Source organism: Python bivittatus, unplaced genomic scaffold, assembly GCF_059951505.1.
Source record: "Python bivittatus isolate LINGU-HERP-01145 unplaced genomic scaffold, Pbiv_v1 ctg000470_np1212, whole genome shotgun sequence".
Taxonomy (NCBI): domain Eukaryota; kingdom Metazoa; phylum Chordata; class Lepidosauria; order Squamata; family Pythonidae; genus Python; species Python bivittatus.
The window spans coordinates 855451-872855 of NW_028277065.1; the positions used below are offsets into that span (position 1 = coordinate 855451).

Consider the following 17405-nt stretch of genomic DNA (forward strand, 5'->3'; position numbering starts at 1 on the left):
TGGTGCACCAGATAAAGCTGGGCAAAAGCAGGAGTTGTGAGTCCAGGAAAAACCCCAAATTGTACACCATTTTTCAATGGGGAACTTCAACCCTATCCAAGGTGAAAGTTGGAATATTCCAGATCTGAGTGGTCCAAGCACCCACAGTCCCTTGGTCTTGATTGGGTTGAATTGGAGATAGTTCCTCTCCATCCAAACCCACACAGTCTGCAGGCACAGGGACAGAACCTCAGCAGCCTAACCTGGTTGACTGGAGCCTAAAGATATAATTGGGTATCATCAACATACTGATTGAACATATTGAACACCAGACTGATGGATGTCCTCACCCAGCAATTAATTTAGATGTTAAAAAGGAGGAGAGAAATAATAGAACCCTGCAGCACCCCACAAGTAAGGTGCTTAGGGGATGATCTCTCCATGCCAACCAACACTGACTGGAACTGGCCCAAGAGAAAGGAACAGAATCATTGCACTGCCCCCAATCCCCAACCCTCAGACCTGCCTCAGAAAGTGTAATGGTATGTGGAAATGACCTTGGGAGACTGGGCAAAGAGATGCTGTCAAGGGAACAGTCAGATAGGAGATAACATAACCCACAGCTGGATAGTGGGTGGGGCAAGAGGCTCAGAAGACCTTCCCTAGTTTCTCAACTTGTAAAGGAGATTGGGGGAGAAATGCACTTTTAGACTTGCAAGATTCTGTCAATGTAGGTTAACAATAAAGTAGATTTAGCTCATCTGGTTATGTTTCCTATCTGGTTTCCCCTGTAAGGCTGACATCAAAATGGTGAGCAAATAAATTATTAAAATAATAATAATAATAGTCATGTGGAATATCTGTAAGCCTTCAGTATCAGGGAATCCATACAGAAGGAATTTGCCAGCTCTTGACTGATTTTCACAGTCTTCTCCTTCTGTAGAAAGAACGCAGACCTCAGAGCTAGGTCTTCATATAATATGTCCAAAATGTGGTAATTTAAGCCAGGTCACTGTGCTTTGACTTCTATTTGATTAGATAGATAGATGATAGATAAGTAGGTAGGTAGGTAGGTAGGTAGGTAGGTAGGTAGGTAGGAAGAGATAGTATTATGCTTACAGAACAGAGTCTATGATCATTTTGTTTTCTTGACTATCCATGGTATTCTCAGAAGTCTTCTCCAGCACTAAAGTTGAAAAGCATCAATACTATTTCTATCCTCTTTTTTCAAACTCCAACTTTCACTTCCATACAGCATCACAAGAATAACCATAGCCTGCACAGTTCTGATCTTTGTAGATATATATCCATGCAGGCTTTTGTTTTGGTTCTTAAATGTTACCTTTTTGAACATATAAAGATACACTGTGCTCAATATGGACTTTTAAAATGCTAACTGGTCACTTCCCCGTCCTGCAATGTACTGACATGTGTACTGATTTATTATTGTGGTTTCCTTGTACATCATCTGTCCATATAGAGATGATTTACTTGTTCCTGCACATACTACTCTGAATGTCATACAAAAAAAACAAAAACAAAACAAACAAACAAAAATCTAAAAAAAGTAAACACTTTAAACCTAGGATGCTTTTAGCTTTTAAGTTTTATGAAGGAAAGACAGTCCAAAAAAGTGAAGATGGCTAGGAGAAATACAGGATAGGACCATGTCATAAATGAAATCTGATCTCATTAAACTTGAATGGAAAATAATTCTCTATATATCTGTTTATCAATGATAATGGAAAAAGCACTTTGAAACTATTCCTCAGCAACAATACAAAGACATATCTAATGTCTTTCTTGCTATTTTTTTTTAAAACTCTGAAACATTTTGTTTCAAATATACAAATCATAATTTAAAAGCATTTTTCTCTAAACTAGTTTTGGATTTCCAGGTCACCTTTTAAAGGAACTAATTTCCTGACCTGATACTAGGCATTGAACGGTGGATACACCCTGAGGGTAGAATAGTGTGTACCTGAAGAACTCAACCAGTGAACTCTTGCTGTCTACTAGCCTCCTTGAAAGGGGATCTGACCGGGTTCAATTCCATCTGCATTGGTTCATGTGTATAAAATGGCTATCTACTCAGAATAAGTAACAAACATGGACTAACATTACTTATATTAGGGATGATTTTTTTTACATAAAGCAATAACGATCTATTTAATAATTATTATTTACCAACCTGGAAACACATGTCAACAACTATTTATAGTCTGTGTCTTACTACACAGTGCTCTTCTACATTTAATTGGGTCCAATACTTTCAAATAAGCAGCACAACAGCAAAAGAATTATGGAAACAAAAGAGTACATTGAGAAATTTGTCTGAATTTGAAATCTTATAAGACATAATACAGAATATTTGTTAGCAACAATGTATGATTTACTACTGAAATACAACTCAGAACTCAAGCAAGACAAAAACGGTATGATTAAATGGATTCAGCATTCAAATACAGTTATAGAGATGCAACAGTGGGAATTTCACTGAGAAAGTACATTAATTTTCCTTTTCATATTATACTCAGAGAGAACTGGTACAAGATGTTTTACCATTGGTACATCACTCTAGTCACAAGGATTAAATATACTTTTTATTGGGGGGGGGACCTTGATCCCCTCTTCAGAAGAATGACACCAAATTGTGGAACTACACTTCCACCTCTAGAATCACAGGAAAAGGGCTTCTATAGATGGAACATTTCATCCCCTCTCCCCTTGTCCAGAGTTCACAGCCCAAAATAATATATTTCAGTAATTTGCAGTTGTTCTTCCCCATTTCTATTTTTTTGGGGGGGGGGTATTCAATAAGTCCCAAAAAGCTTTATCATGAAAACCAGAAGGTTACAGATACATAAAAGCAACTCTTTTACCTGCTTTCTATAGATGCAGGAGCATTTTTTTCCACTTAATAGCATTTCTAGGCAGGTATACAAATTTAATTAAAAGGAATGAATCTGTGAAAATATATAATTGGTTTTAAAAAAGCATAGTATAAAAGAGTATGGTATAAAAGCCATTATAAGATATATTCAAAGAATAAATAGAGGCATAATGTGAGATATATTTACTCTATTGCAAGAAATTATAAATAAATAATAATGAATAGATGGCATTTCTCAGAAATGTAATGGCATATCACAAAATTTAATGTTATATGCTTCTGTACAAGCATAAGCAACTTTAATTACCTAGCTTCAATGCTACATAAAACCATTATACTTCCATCAATTTCACAAAGAGAAAACCTAACCCACTAAATCAAAATGATATTTATATCTTAATTAATATGCATATGACTAATTCACCCACTGAAGTTGAGACATACTTCAAAAAGGCCAGGAAATTGAAAGCATATACTAAAATAGACATAACTAGGAATATTTCCATAAGGTGTGGGGAAAAATACTGAGAATCAGTTTCCAAAATGCCATTTTGAGTTCTTTGTTCCTCATGCTGTAGATCAGTGGATTCATGACTGGTGGCAACACACAGTAAAACATAGAAATCAAGATATCTGATGTTGATGGGGAGCTAGATGTGGGTCTCAGGTATGCAAAATGACCACTTACCAGAAAGAGACAAATGACAATGAGATGGGGTAAACAGGTAGAGAAGACTTTTTGCTTCCCTTGGGTAGATGGGATTCTCAAAACTGCTCTGAAGATCTGAATATAAGAAAAAACAATTAGAGCAAAATAGAGAAAAGCTAAACAAGAACCAAAGATAAGAGCCCAGACTACTAGAAGATACGAGTCTGAGCAAGCGATCTTGAACAACTGAGGGATCTCACAGAAGAACTGATTGATGATTCTGGAGCAGAACTCCACTGTGAATACATTTCCTGCATAGAGCATTGAATAAAACAGGCCACCCATCCATGTGCTGGTTGCCATTCGGATGCAGGCTTTCTTGTTCAGTACCATCTCATAATGCAAAGGATTGCAGATAGCTACATAGCGATCATATGCCATGACACCGAGGAGAAAGAAGTGAGACAGCATGAAGAAAACAAGGAAGAAAACTTGGCAGAGACATCCAGAGTAAGAAATGGTTTCAGTGTTCATCAAGGAATTCAGCATGGACTTTGGAACTGTAACAGAGATGGAGCCAAGATCTTGCAAGGATAGGTTGACTAGAAAGAAATACATGGGTGAATGGAGCTGATGGCTATAAACAATGATAGTGATGATGATGAGATTTTCAGTGAGGGCTACTAAATAAATTATTAAAAAAACAAGGATGTGGACTATCCGTAGCTCCTCAGTATCAAGGAATCCATGAAGGAGGAATTCACTAACTCTTGACTTATTTTCCATTCTGCTTTTTAGGTTTCAGAGCTTATAATAGGAAGTCAAACCTCAAACCCTTTTCTCTTCTACCTGAGGCAGTACTCATGATAGAGTGAAATGCTTTTCAAACAATTTTCTTTGATGTGAGAGTGCTAGATAAAAGCAGAGGTTTCTCTATGGGATGTTAGTAATTATGCTCGAGGGGCCCATTTCTCAGGAGCCTGGTTTACTTTACCAGCCCTAAATCCATGCAGATGTGGGAAAATGTGGTTAGATCTTTGTTCATACTGCCTTTAACCTATACACCAAGCACTATACTGGCCTTTCAGACTGATTTCATTGGAGCACAAGATAATATCTGAGCTCACCTCAGTTTCAAAGCTAAAGTCTCTTTGAGAAATGCATAATTACCTTTTGTTTGTTTGTTTTTGTTTTCTTGGCTAAAAACTTCAGAGTTCCATGTGAAGAGCTGTAGTAGAGTCTGTGCAGATAACTTGGATTTAAAAAAAATGGGAATGTTTAACAAGAAATTACAAATAATACTCTAGCTAACACCCATCCAATTTTGACTTATCTTAAAAAAGCTAAGCGCTTGTTAGTAATGGTTAGTACTTGGTTGCTACAAATTTATTACGTATACAAATTTAGTTCTTTATTTTATTGTCTATATTGTTTATACTTGTAACTTTTCAGGCTTGAATGAAGTACCACCAAGGTTAACCAAGGCTGTATAGACTCGGAAGATGAAGGAGAAGGAGATGGAGGAGGAGGAGGAGGAGGAGGAGGAGGAGGAGGAGGAGGAGGAGGAGGAGGAGGAGGAGGAGGAGGAGGAATGTGGCTATAGAAAATATATATATATATATATATATATATATATATATTTGAAGGAAACTATCTGCATGTATCATGTTGTCACCAGAAGTCAAACCAGGGACACCCAGAGGGGACTCAGAAACATCAAGATAGTGCTTGCAACACACATACAAAAAAATGTAGGGCTTTGATTACATGGGCATATCCTCTACCTTGAATTTTTTGGTCCCTTGTCCTATCCTTGAAGGATTTCAGGCCTTTCTTTAAAAAAATAGTGTATTGTTTTTACCTTAGTATATTTGGATAAAGTGCATTTTTCAGAAATGAGTTGTCATGTCATATGGAAAATTCTTAAAGCATTTTTTTCACATTATTATATGACATGAGGCATATAATTTTGATCTCAAAAAGAAAACAGGTTTCTTTGAGTCATGAGGTCAGAGAGAAATGTCTGACATTGATAGCTAATAGATAGATTAGATAGAGAGAGATAACAAGATACAGCTAGATAGACTGAGCTAGGCAGAGGTAGCTAGATTGAGATAGAGATAGCCCGATAGCTAGACCTCATTTGTGATCTGAACATGGATGAAAGGGTCGACCTTCTCAAAACCTGACTGGGCATGGAGGGAGGAGTTCTTGTCTCAAAATTGTACCCACTGCGTAGTCTGGTGTCAGCCATAATCTCAGGGCAGGGTGGTGAAATAGCTATTGTTCGTTAAAAGGGTCTTGTGGTAGTCAGAGGAATTGTAAGTATTAAGCTCACACAGCTGTCAAACACAAAAAGTAAGAATCACACCAATGTCAGAAAGGCCTCATTATTGCTAGTAGAAATAAACATAACCTTGAAAAACAGTTGTGTATTTAATACATTAATGTTGATGCTGCCCAACACTATTTGACTCTGGGCAGCTCTGAAATAAGAGTAATACACTAACATCTGAATATAAAGAGTTAATTATAGAAAGCACCAAAAAAAAAAACCCTAAGAAATAATTACAAAATGGCAATCCAAACAACAAAGCAAAACTTAAAACAGGGAAATCCCATCCACCCTATCCTAAGGCCCAGGAATCCCAAGACCTACAAAAACCAGGCTTTCAAGGCCTTCTGAAATGTCACCAGGGTGGGAGCCATACAGATCTCATGGGGGGAGTTCATTCAAGAGGGCAGGTACCACTATAGAGAAGGCACACTTCCAGGGTCCTGAAAGTTGGCACTATTTAATCAAGGAGACCTGGAGCATATCCACTCTTCCAGATCATACAAGATATGCAGAAACTGTAGAAGACACGTGGTTCCTCAAATAGCCAGGCCCCATGCTGTGTAGGCTTTATCGGTAATAAATAACTCACTGAATCATATCTAGAAGCATACTGGCAACCAGCGCAGCTCATGGAGCAGCAATATCACATGGACTTGCCAAGGCAAGCCCATCACTGCTTGTGCTACTGCATTCTGGACCAGCTGAAGCTTCCAAATGATTTTAAAGGACAGTCCCATGTAGAACATGTTGCCATAGTCAAGCCGTGACAAAAGTGTGACTCTTTGGGACTTGTCAGATGTGGGTAAGAGATGGGTCAGAATTGAGTAGCCAGATGGTATTCTATGGGGTTCAAATGATGATAGATAGATAGATAGATAGATAGATAGATAGATAGATAGATAGATAGATAGATTCTTAGACTGTTAGATTGTTAGATTGTTAGATTGTTAGATAGTTAGAAGCATTGGAGCTCTCCACTTTCTAGTGCTCAGTGGTTGCAGGAAGGGATAAATAGAATCTATCAGAAGGAAACATACAGCCCACATTCCCTTAAGTTCTCCAAGCAAAGAGATACAGATGTTAAATTATAACATGCCCATGTAGAGGGTTTGAATGTGGACTGTAGATAAAATTCTGGTTCTCCTCCTTCTTCCTCTAGGGCCATTTGCAGTCAGTGTTATAAGTGGGGAGAGATCTAACCCAAGTTCCTTGCTATGAGGGAGCCCACAGGGTTTGACACTCTATCTGCTCCTGTTCAGCATTGATAAAAGATCAGATATCAGATATGCAGATGATACCCAGCAATATATCTCAACCTTGGGGTGGATAAGCAGTGCTGTGGTGGTCTGGTCCTGCTGCCTGGAGGTTGTAAGAGTCTGGATGGGAAGGAATACACTGACAGTCATCCCTAGCAACACTAAGTTTCAATGACCTTACAGTCAAAAGATTTTCCTAATTTAACTCTTGACAAGATTGCACTGCCTAGGTAGAACTGGGACATAATCTGAGAATCCTGCTGGACTTCTGGCTTCTGCTTAAATGATCAGTGATGGTCAGGAGGTCCTTACACAAGTCCTTTTCTGGATTGGGAGGCTCTTTTTTTCCACTCATGACATAGCAACTTTCTGTTTAGGCTATTGCAATATATTCTATATGGGGCTACATTTAAAATAATAATAATAATTGTTTTAAAACATTAAAAGAACAGAATAAATAGCTAAATGAAAGAAAAGAAGAAGAAGGTATAAAAAGACAGTGGATGGAGAATAAAATATCAGTAAATTTACAAAGGATTTACAATTACCACAAAACTTTAAATTCATTGTTTCATTAATTAATTAATTAAACATATACTGTATAACTAGGTTCACTATATCATATTAAAAATAAATAAAAATCTTTGTAAAATAATATGAACATTAATATTAATATTTATATTGCTACTATTTGTCAGTGTTCTCAAAATAAATGCCCATAATCATGTAAAGGGAAGGAAAAGTAAACAAAAAGAGAAAAAAGAAAAGAAATAAAATAAAATAAACAATAATTTAAAAGGGGGGAAATCAGTTAAAATAATATTAGGTTTGCCTATTACTGCTGGTCATTAAAATCCATGAGAACACCAGATTGAAGGTTAGGTACAGCACTCAAGGCCATGGCACAAAAGAAATACCTGTAAAGAAGGGAGTTAGACAGGGATTTGTACTGGCCCCAGTTTTATTTAATTATTATATAAATTCATTAGTGTCCTATTTAAGTAATTCTACGTTTCACCCCCCTAAATTAGCCCAAAGACATATTAACTTATTATTATATGCTGATGATGCAGTAATTTTATCATTAACCTCTACTGGCCTTAAGAAAGCTTTGAATTCACTTATAGATTACTGTATCAAGGAGGAATTAATAATAAATTATATCAAGACTAAGATCCTTACTTTTTCTAAACGCCCTAAACAAAACAGTTGGAATTTAGGCGGACAGTCCATTGAGCAGGTTAAAATCTTTAAAAATCTAGGGATAGTTTTTCAAGCCTCAGGAAATAGAAATGCCCATCTGGACTATGTAACCCATAATGCACAGAGGTCTGCCTCAGCCATTCAAACCTATTACTTTTCCAGAGGAGCTCAGTTTATTCCCGCTGCAATTAAGTTGTTTGCAGCCAAAGCTCGAGCACAACTGTTATATGGGCCCCAGTTAGGACCATATAACAACATGATTACCTTGGAAAGAGTTCAAACAAAATTTCTAAGGAACATCTTCCAGGTACCCAGCTGTGTTCCAAATGCAGTACTCTGTCGGGAAGCAGGAGTCAGTACACTTGAAACCAATCTTTGGCTTAACATCTTTACCTACTGGCTAAAATTACACCATAACCCCAGTGGACTGACCCATCTAATACTGGCAGATAACTTTGAGATGACCTGAAAAACAGCTATCCAAAAGAAACTGAGTCTCTATGGGTTTTCCAACGATGCCATTTTGACTTTAGAGTTTGATCAAGCCAGGTCACTACTAAGGCAAAGGATCTTAGATATAGAAGGCCAAGCAGAAACTGCTGTTTTTACCCATAATATAATTGCAAATAACCAAATTTTAGCGAACAAACCAGTCTCATACTTGTACCACATTACAGTCCCAAAATTCAGGAAAGTTTTATCCTTAGCTCGATTTAATGCTCTCCTTACAGCTGTTCTAGAAGGAAGATATAGGAAAATCCCTTATGATATTCGATACTGCCCCTGTGGTACGGGTGCCATTGAAACCCCAGTCCATGTTCTCTTGTATTGTCAGTATTATAGGGACATTCACTTTCAGCTGATTACCCCTCTTTTATTTAAATTCCCTGGGCATTCTGATAATTTTTACTTGCATTATTTGTTAAATAATCAAGATAAATCTATTTCTTTAAAAGTTGCAAAATTTTGCTACATAATGTGTAAACTTTGCCCGCAAATGGTTGCTAATAGTTATTGATGAAAGGGGTAATATTGTTGTCTGTTTTATTGTATGTATTTTTATTGGTCAATGACTGAAATAAATATGATGATGATGATGATATTAGGTTCTAACTTCCCTCTTATTATACCCAACTGGTGATTGCATCAAAAGATTCAAACTGGTTCTAATTACTGTCTGTGTATCAATTATTTACCCTTAAAAATATACATGAAGCTACCCTTGAAGACTACCTGCAGACTTTTTTTTTTTTTAATTCATTCAATCATGTCTGATTATCGGATACTGTCTGGACAATCCCTGCAGTTTTCTTGGCAAGGTTTTTCAGGTTTCAAGGTTTGCTATTGCCTCTTTCCTAGTGCTGAGAGAAAGTAACTGGCCCAAGCTCACCCAACTGGCTTTGTGTCTAGACAGGATTAAAACTCATGGTCTCCTGGTTTTTAGCTTGATGCCTTTAAACCAATCTGGCTCTCCTACCTGGAACCTACCATTGGTCTAAAATGTGGTATAACTAATCCATAACAATATTTGCCATTCCTATTCAAACAAATTTGCTGTATTATCCTGAAAATCAGGAGTTACTCCATAGGAGGAATACCTAGACATTTTTTAGAAGAGGTAGGGGCCACAATGAAAAGTTGATTATACAAATTGAATAGAAATATCTTTTGCTTGCAAGTGAAGTGGCATGTGGGGCTGTGCAGAGTTCAACATTCTTTCCACTCCTATTTTACACATACATGAAGCTGCTGGGTGAAGTCACCTATTGACGTAGGATTATGTGTCCTCAGTGTGCTGATTACTCTCAACTGTACCTTTTAATCCCAGGACAAACATCAGGACACTGAAGTGTTATTCAGGTGGCTGGAGCTGTCTGGGTTTGGATGGGAAGGAACAAGTTAATCCCTGCACTGAAATGGCTCAACAATTCAGAATCTTCCTGGATTTACAATTCCTGCTCCAGGACTAGGTGGCAACTATGACCTGGAGGGTCTTTGCACTGCTCCATCTGGTGCTCCAGTTATAACACCTCCTGAAATGCGAGGTTTTATTTACAGTCACACCTCCCTTACTCACTTCTCCATTGGACTATTCCGTCATGCTGTACACCGGGCTGGCCATAATTAGAACCTCCCACTTGATAAGATCAAGCACAGTGGCTTTTCTCTGTGTAACCTCTCTCAGGAGTACAGCAACATGTTCTACAAGGTGCTATCCTTGAAAAACATTTGGAAGAGGTACTTGGTCCAGAATGTAGCAACCTGAGGAGAACACTGCTCAGAGTACACCACTGCTTTGAGAGCTACACTTGTTATCATTCAGATTCCTGGAACAATTCAAGGTTGTGGTTGTCACTTTTAAAACCATTCGTACCTTTTAAAACCATTCATATCTATCACCTTCTCCCAATAACATCACCCCACCTGATAAGATAAGTCTCTTCGCTCAGGGACTGATATCTGAAGGTGTCACAGAAGTCTGCCTTTTAAATGTCTACCCCCACCTCCTTTGGAATAGCCTTCTTTGGACTTCTGAACACTCTCTCCCATGCCATAGATTTATATAAATTATGTATATATCTCTATTTCTATATTACAGAGTTGAAACTTTGGTACTTTGGCCAAATTAATTTCTGGCTATGGTTGCTTACAAGTCTTGTGAAATAAACAAGTGAACAAATAAAAGGACACTACTGTATGTTTTGTGCTGCCAATGTGTCATCCTTACCTTTATACTAACACCAGATACATTGGTGGAGACATTCTTTTTGAGAAGGGAGATCTCAAAACATATATACATATACATACATACATACATACGTACGTACGTACGTATGTATGTATGTATGTGTGTGTGTGTGTGTGTGTATTTGTGTGGCTGGGGAAAAAAACACACGGTTTTAATACAAGGTGTTACAAAATGTAAAAGAAAGAGGAGGATTGGGGTTACCTGATTTGAAATTATATATTGCAGCTTGTTTACCTTGGAAGGAAGAGTGGATCTTGCTGCAAAACAGAAGACTTTTGGAGCTACTATGTCATGAATTGAGATTTGGGTGACATGGATATCTATGGTATGATAAAGTTAAGTTTAATGTAGATTTTAAAAACCATTTTGTTAGGCATCCATACCGAGAATATGGAATAGATATAAACCCAGGTTGTGCTTGAAAATACCTTTGTGGCTCTCAGCACAAGAAGCATACTGTCGAACAGATATGATGAGTAAGCACAAGTGGCTACCTTATGGTGATGTATTAGAATTTTGTCAAGGAGAATGCAAAAATTAAGAGACGATCTTACCTGTCAACTGTTTTGCTGTGTAAAATTAGAAATATTTTAACTAGATAAAAGAACTCCTTGTTTTGAGCATTGTAAGACTGTGTTAGAAATAGAATTGTGTACAAATGATGAACATATTGCTAAAATGTATAAAATTCTATGAAATGTGAAACAGAAGAAGAGCAAGTGAAAGAATGTATGGGCTCAAAGTTTGGTTACAATGTACAGTGTAACAGTGGAGCAATATGTGGTTGAAAGGATTGAAATTTAAATTGTGCTATAGTCTCAAAGAGAATGTTCATAAAATGATGTGTCATTGGTATATGTCACCAGAAAAATTTTCTAGACTGTATAAAGGTACTTCAATTTATGTTGGAAGTGTAATCAGCAAGAGGGAACATTTTACCATGCTTGGTGGATGTGCAAAATAGCTAGAAAGTTTTGGACTCAATTTCATATATTAATTCAGAAGATTTTAAAATTTAATATACAACTGAAACAAGAGGCTTTTCTTTGAGGACTGATCAATAAACAGTTGGAAAAAAGTCATGGAATTTTGTTTTTATACATGATAACTGCAACAAGACTTTTATATGCACAAAGGTGGAAAGATTTGACATTACTCACAATGGAGGGATAGATGGTGAAGATGATGGAAATTGCTGAGATAGCTAGACTGACAGGTTTGAACAGAGATAAAACATTATCTAAGTTTAATGCTGACTGGGAATACCTTATAGACTTTCTGTGTGAACAGGAAAAGAAAAGAAAAGAAAAGAGAAAAAGAAATGATGATATATGGTTTTGATGATTAGGAAAAAAAAATAGATTACATAAAAAAAGGTGAGTCACGTTGTAACCATAGAGTAAAAGGTTAATTTATATTTATAACTGCTGTAAATGAAGGAAAATATAAAGAATATATATTTAATTTTTCCCTTTTTTCTTTTTTCTCCACTTTTGTTTCTTTTTTTCTTCTTTCTTTTCCTCTCTTTTTTCTTTATTCCTAATATTAATTCTTGTTAGTTTTTATCTTTCTTTTTTAAAACTTTAATATGTTTATATTTTAAAAAAATAAGAAGGGAGATCTCAAAACAAAGAGAGAGATTTAATGTAGAACTATTTTGATATATTCTCTCCCATTATTAAGCTTGCAAATCAGGAGAAGAGCCTTTTTTTCCCCCTTAGAATTCATTAGCAGAAATAATATGGTCCAAGGGAGTACAGAAAAATCTCCAACCCACAGTGGCTGTTTTATACATCCAACAGTGTCATACGTTTAAAAATCTTTGGGGTAAGTGGCTTGAAAAATTAGATAAAAACTCACTGATGGCTGCAGATATCTCAATGATGGACACACTGGATAAAATCTGATTTAGGGCTATGCAAAGATGACGATCTCCATGAATAAAGAGGGTGAGCCATTCACTTACAGTACTTTTATCTTCAGTGATCCATCATTCCTTCCTTTAAATGCTGCTCATGGGATTCCCTTCCCTTTCCATTACAACTGCAGTTTCAATTAAAACAAGTTATAATATCAGGCATTATTATTATAGTCATTACTGATCAGAAAAAGAGATAAAAATAAACACAGTATTATTTAATTAATAGTGGTGTGTGTGTATGTATATGTGTGCCTTTCAGTCATTGTTGACTCCTGGTGACTGCCTGGACAGGTCCTTCCGGTTTTCTTGGCAAGATTTCAGAAGTGGTTTGCCATTGTCTCCTTTCTAGGGCTGAGGGAGAGTGACTGGCCCAAGGTCACCCAGCTGGCTTCATGCCTAAAGAAGGGCTGGGACTCATGGTCTCCTGGTTTCTAGCCTGGTGCCTTAACTACTACACCATAGTAGTAAACCTAAAAGCAATGAAAAATTACCTCTTCTTGAAGCTTGTTTTAAATTACTGTAATAGACATATTATAGTGGCTTGAGTTAATATAATGCAATGAACTGAAAGGCTGAGATTAAAGTGTATCAGTTAAAAGATTTACAGTACCATTTAACCTAATTTCAAGATCTTTTCTTTATTTCTTTACTTTTTAATGCATTCTTAAATATTATAGCTGTGCAAATATTCAGTTTTGAGATTTTGTGAAAAAGAAATTTCTTTCAGTTTCCAATTCAAAATAACTATCCAAATTAAGTACTCTTTCTATTTAAATATTTGGATAAAATTGATTTCACAGGATTGTTATGGGGAAAATAGGAGGCAATAGCCTTAGATATGTTTGCCACCTATAGAAGGCAGGATAAAAATATAACAACAACAGTGTAATAGAAAATGAAGAAGCTAAAGTGCTCTGGGACTTTAGAATTCAAACAGACAAGCACCTGCCACACAACACCTCAGACTTAACAACTGTTGATAAGAAAGACAAAAATGTCTGGCTAGTGGACATTGCAATACTTGGAGGCAGCAGAACAGAAGAGAAAGAACTGGAGAAAATCACAAATACAAATACAAATCTTTGTATCACAAGATATAAAGACCTGCAAATAGAAATAGAACGACTGACGAAAGAAACACCAGTTGTAATAGTCACCTTGGGTGCAATCCTAAAATATCTGGAACACCACTTGAAGACCATTGGCATTGACAAAATCACCACCAGTCAATTGCAAAAGGCAGTTTTACTTAGAACAGCGACAATACCTTTAACTTCATCAAGCAACAATATCTGCCTATCCCAGGTCCTTGGGAAGGAGTCAATAGGTGGATAAAGATACCAAATCCAGTCTAAACATCTGGCTGACTGTGCAAACAACAGTAATAATAATGAAATGCTTTTGGTCATGCACATACTTGTTTCAGTGACTGAATTAGTTTAGAGTGACTTGAATTGACCCAATTTGGATTCTTTAGTCTAATCCAATCCATCCAAATTTTCAGCAGCTAGAGTAAAAAAAAATCTGCCTTAATAAATATATCTGACTGATCTACTTCCCATCCCATTTAAGAAGAAATGGGCAACATATTATAAGTTGTTGTTGTTGTTGTTGTTGTTGTTATTATTATTATTATTATTATTATTATTATTTTTAATCAGATATAATTGAGCTCAAGTACCAAATAATGTCATAAGGCTTATTATAACTAAATATCATCATGGCTAAATAAGAATCATCATGATGAATTTTAAACAAAGCAAGATAAACAGTGAATGTGTGATGAAGTTGCTTGAAATATATTGTGTAAATGTTGAGGCCTGAGGTTTAATCAAATTTTACTGAAAGAGTGCTAGTGGTCCTCTAATCCTTGAAAAACTGAACTGGATAGAAATTATTTAAGAGTTCCCTCCCTTTTTTTCTAGGGATATCATGATTATAGTTTCAAAATGGATAATGACACATCAGTGTTTCTTCTCTTGGAATTCTCAAAGATTTGGGAGCTACAGATGATGTACGTAGCTTTTTTCCTGATACTTTATTTAATGACCATAACAGGGAACCTTCTTATCATCACTGCTGTTGTTTTTGATCACCACCTTCACACCCCCATGTACTTCTTCCTGATGAATTTAGCCATGCAAGACATTGGTTCAGTTTCAATCATTATCCCCAAAGCTATTTTTAATTCTCTTATGAATATCAGATATATTTCTTATTCTGGTTGCGTTGCACAAATCCTGTTGTACGTCTTCTTCCTGGGCTCTGATATTCCCCTTCTTACTGTCATGGCATATGATCGATATGTAGCCATTTGTAATCCTTTGCAATATGAAAAGATAATGAACAAAAAAGCTTGCACCAAAATGATTGGCAGCGTGTGGATTGTCAGCCTTTTCATTGCTATATTACACACCACCATGACTTTTCTTACTCATTTCTGCTCTAATATTATTAATCAGTTCTACTGTGAAGTCCCACAGTTACTTAAGTTAGCCTGCTCTGATTCATATGGAACTGAATCTGGAATTATGCTGTTTGGTACTATATTATCATTGGGTTGCTTCTTCTTCAGCACTGGGACCTATGTGCAGATCCTCTCTGCTGTTCTGAGAATCCCTTCTGTTCAAGGGGGAAGAAAGGCCTTCTCCACTTGCTTACCACACCTCACTGTCTTCTCGATATTTATGTTTACTGGTGCCTTTGCTTACTTGAGGCCCACATCTGAAAGTCCTTCACACCTTGATTTCATAATTACAATGATGTATTCCATAATTCCACCATTGCTGAATCCATTAATCTATGGCATGAGAAACAAGGATATTAAAGCTGCTCTTACAAGGCTTCTCAGCCTGGAGTTATGTCTTTTTAAAGATACATAAAATGTATCAACTATTTATGTATTTTAATGAAAGAGAGAGAGAGAAAAAACAGTCCTAGGGAATAAAACTCTTTAATCCACTTATTGCTTTAACTTTGCAAGCTTATTTTATTTAGGAGACTGCACTCCTCTCTATCAAGATATTTAGAGCTAAAGTTTATGTCTTTTGTGTGATCTTTCAGTTTCAGAGATAATCCTCAAGACATCAACTGCAACAGCTGTAAATTAAAACAAAAACTCAATAAAAATTAGTAAAATGTGGTTCAATTAAATTATGTTTTTCTGTCATCCTTGTATGTGAAGAAGTGTGTTAATAATGTATGTATTAAAAGAAAACCATAGATAAATATTTTTAATTATGCAAATATATATTTTTTTGTTTGATTGATAGCTCTTTTTTTTTAGAGAACACTTTCTTGCAATATCTATATAACATAAAATGTGCATGACAAATATATAGGGGTAATAAATATGGATATTTATATGGATTCTTATCCATATGAACCCACTGTTATGTGGACCCATAATCACATAATTATGAATGGGCATATAAGGAACTGAGATGAAATTTCAAGTTTACCATTGTTTGTTTAATCAATTCTGCAGTTTTGTAACCAATTCCATAATTCTGTAATCCAGCTGTGTTTCTTATATCAGCATGTGTTATATCACTAATGTTGGTTCATATCTATGCTTGACTTTGTTCCTGATACATGTAATCCAAAGTGGATAGATATGAACTCAGATGAAAAGTTCAACAGCTGAGCTCTTGATGGCATTTTATCTAACAATATCTAACTATCATCTATTTTTCTTCAGATATTTCCCATTCCACCTCACTTCTACAGCATACACTGTCCAGTGTCCAGTATCAAGTTAGAAAATACAGTACATATCTATAAGACAGTAAACTGGAGATAATGAATACACAAATAAATAAATAAATATTTTTTTAAAAAAAGGAAGCAAAGAAGAGGGGAGGGGAGGACAGAAAAGAAGAGAAATAACATAAAAATAAATTTAAAAAATAAAAATAACTTTTTTAAACTTGCTTTTCATTTGTTTTAAATTTATGTGATTTACAGTTTAGCTAATTTTAGTGATAAAACACTTAAATCACATTGTGTGTGTGTGTGTATATATATATAGGTGTCACATGTGCCCTGAAGTGTAGTTTTAAAGTATTCAACTATTGTAAAACATATATATACATGGATAGAAGAAAGTATAGAGGTTAATTTTAATTAATTAATTTTACTTTGATCAAATTTAGTTTATGCCCTTGGCTGTTTCCACTTTTTGGAGTGTACTTTCCAAAATTAAAGAAAACAATGCAATGCAATACAAACAAGCCAACATCTTATGTTATAGAAGGAGGAGATGGGACCAGATGATATAACCCTCTACTTTCGTTGCCTCAGCTGCCTCCTGATGTGGAAGAAGGCTTCTGCCTTCCCCCACCCTTCTTGTGTGGCCAAGGATGGGATCTGTAATCTTGCAGGCCTCCCCCTGGCCTGACTGGCTAACAGCTTTGAT

At 36.0% G+C, this 17405-nt stretch overlaps 2 protein-coding genes across 2 annotated transcripts; one reads left to right on the forward strand and one right to left on the reverse strand.

Moving 5' to 3' along the window:
- Nucleotides 1-3362: 3362 nt before the first annotated feature.
- LOC148215529 (olfactory receptor 14A16-like) lies at nt 3363-4307 on the reverse strand. The gene has a single exon (XM_088142924.1). It carries the CDS (start codon nt 4305-4307, stop codon nt 3363-3365), a length of 945 nt encoding a protein of 314 aa, XP_087999050.1.
- Nucleotides 4308-14937: 10630 nt separating this feature from the next.
- LOC112542746 (olfactory receptor 14I1-like) lies at nt 14938-15870 on the forward strand. Its single transcript, XM_025176324.2, has one exon. It carries the CDS (start codon nt 14938-14940, stop codon nt 15868-15870), a length of 933 nt encoding a protein of 310 aa, XP_025032092.2.
- Nucleotides 15871-17405: the final 1535 nt, after the last annotated feature.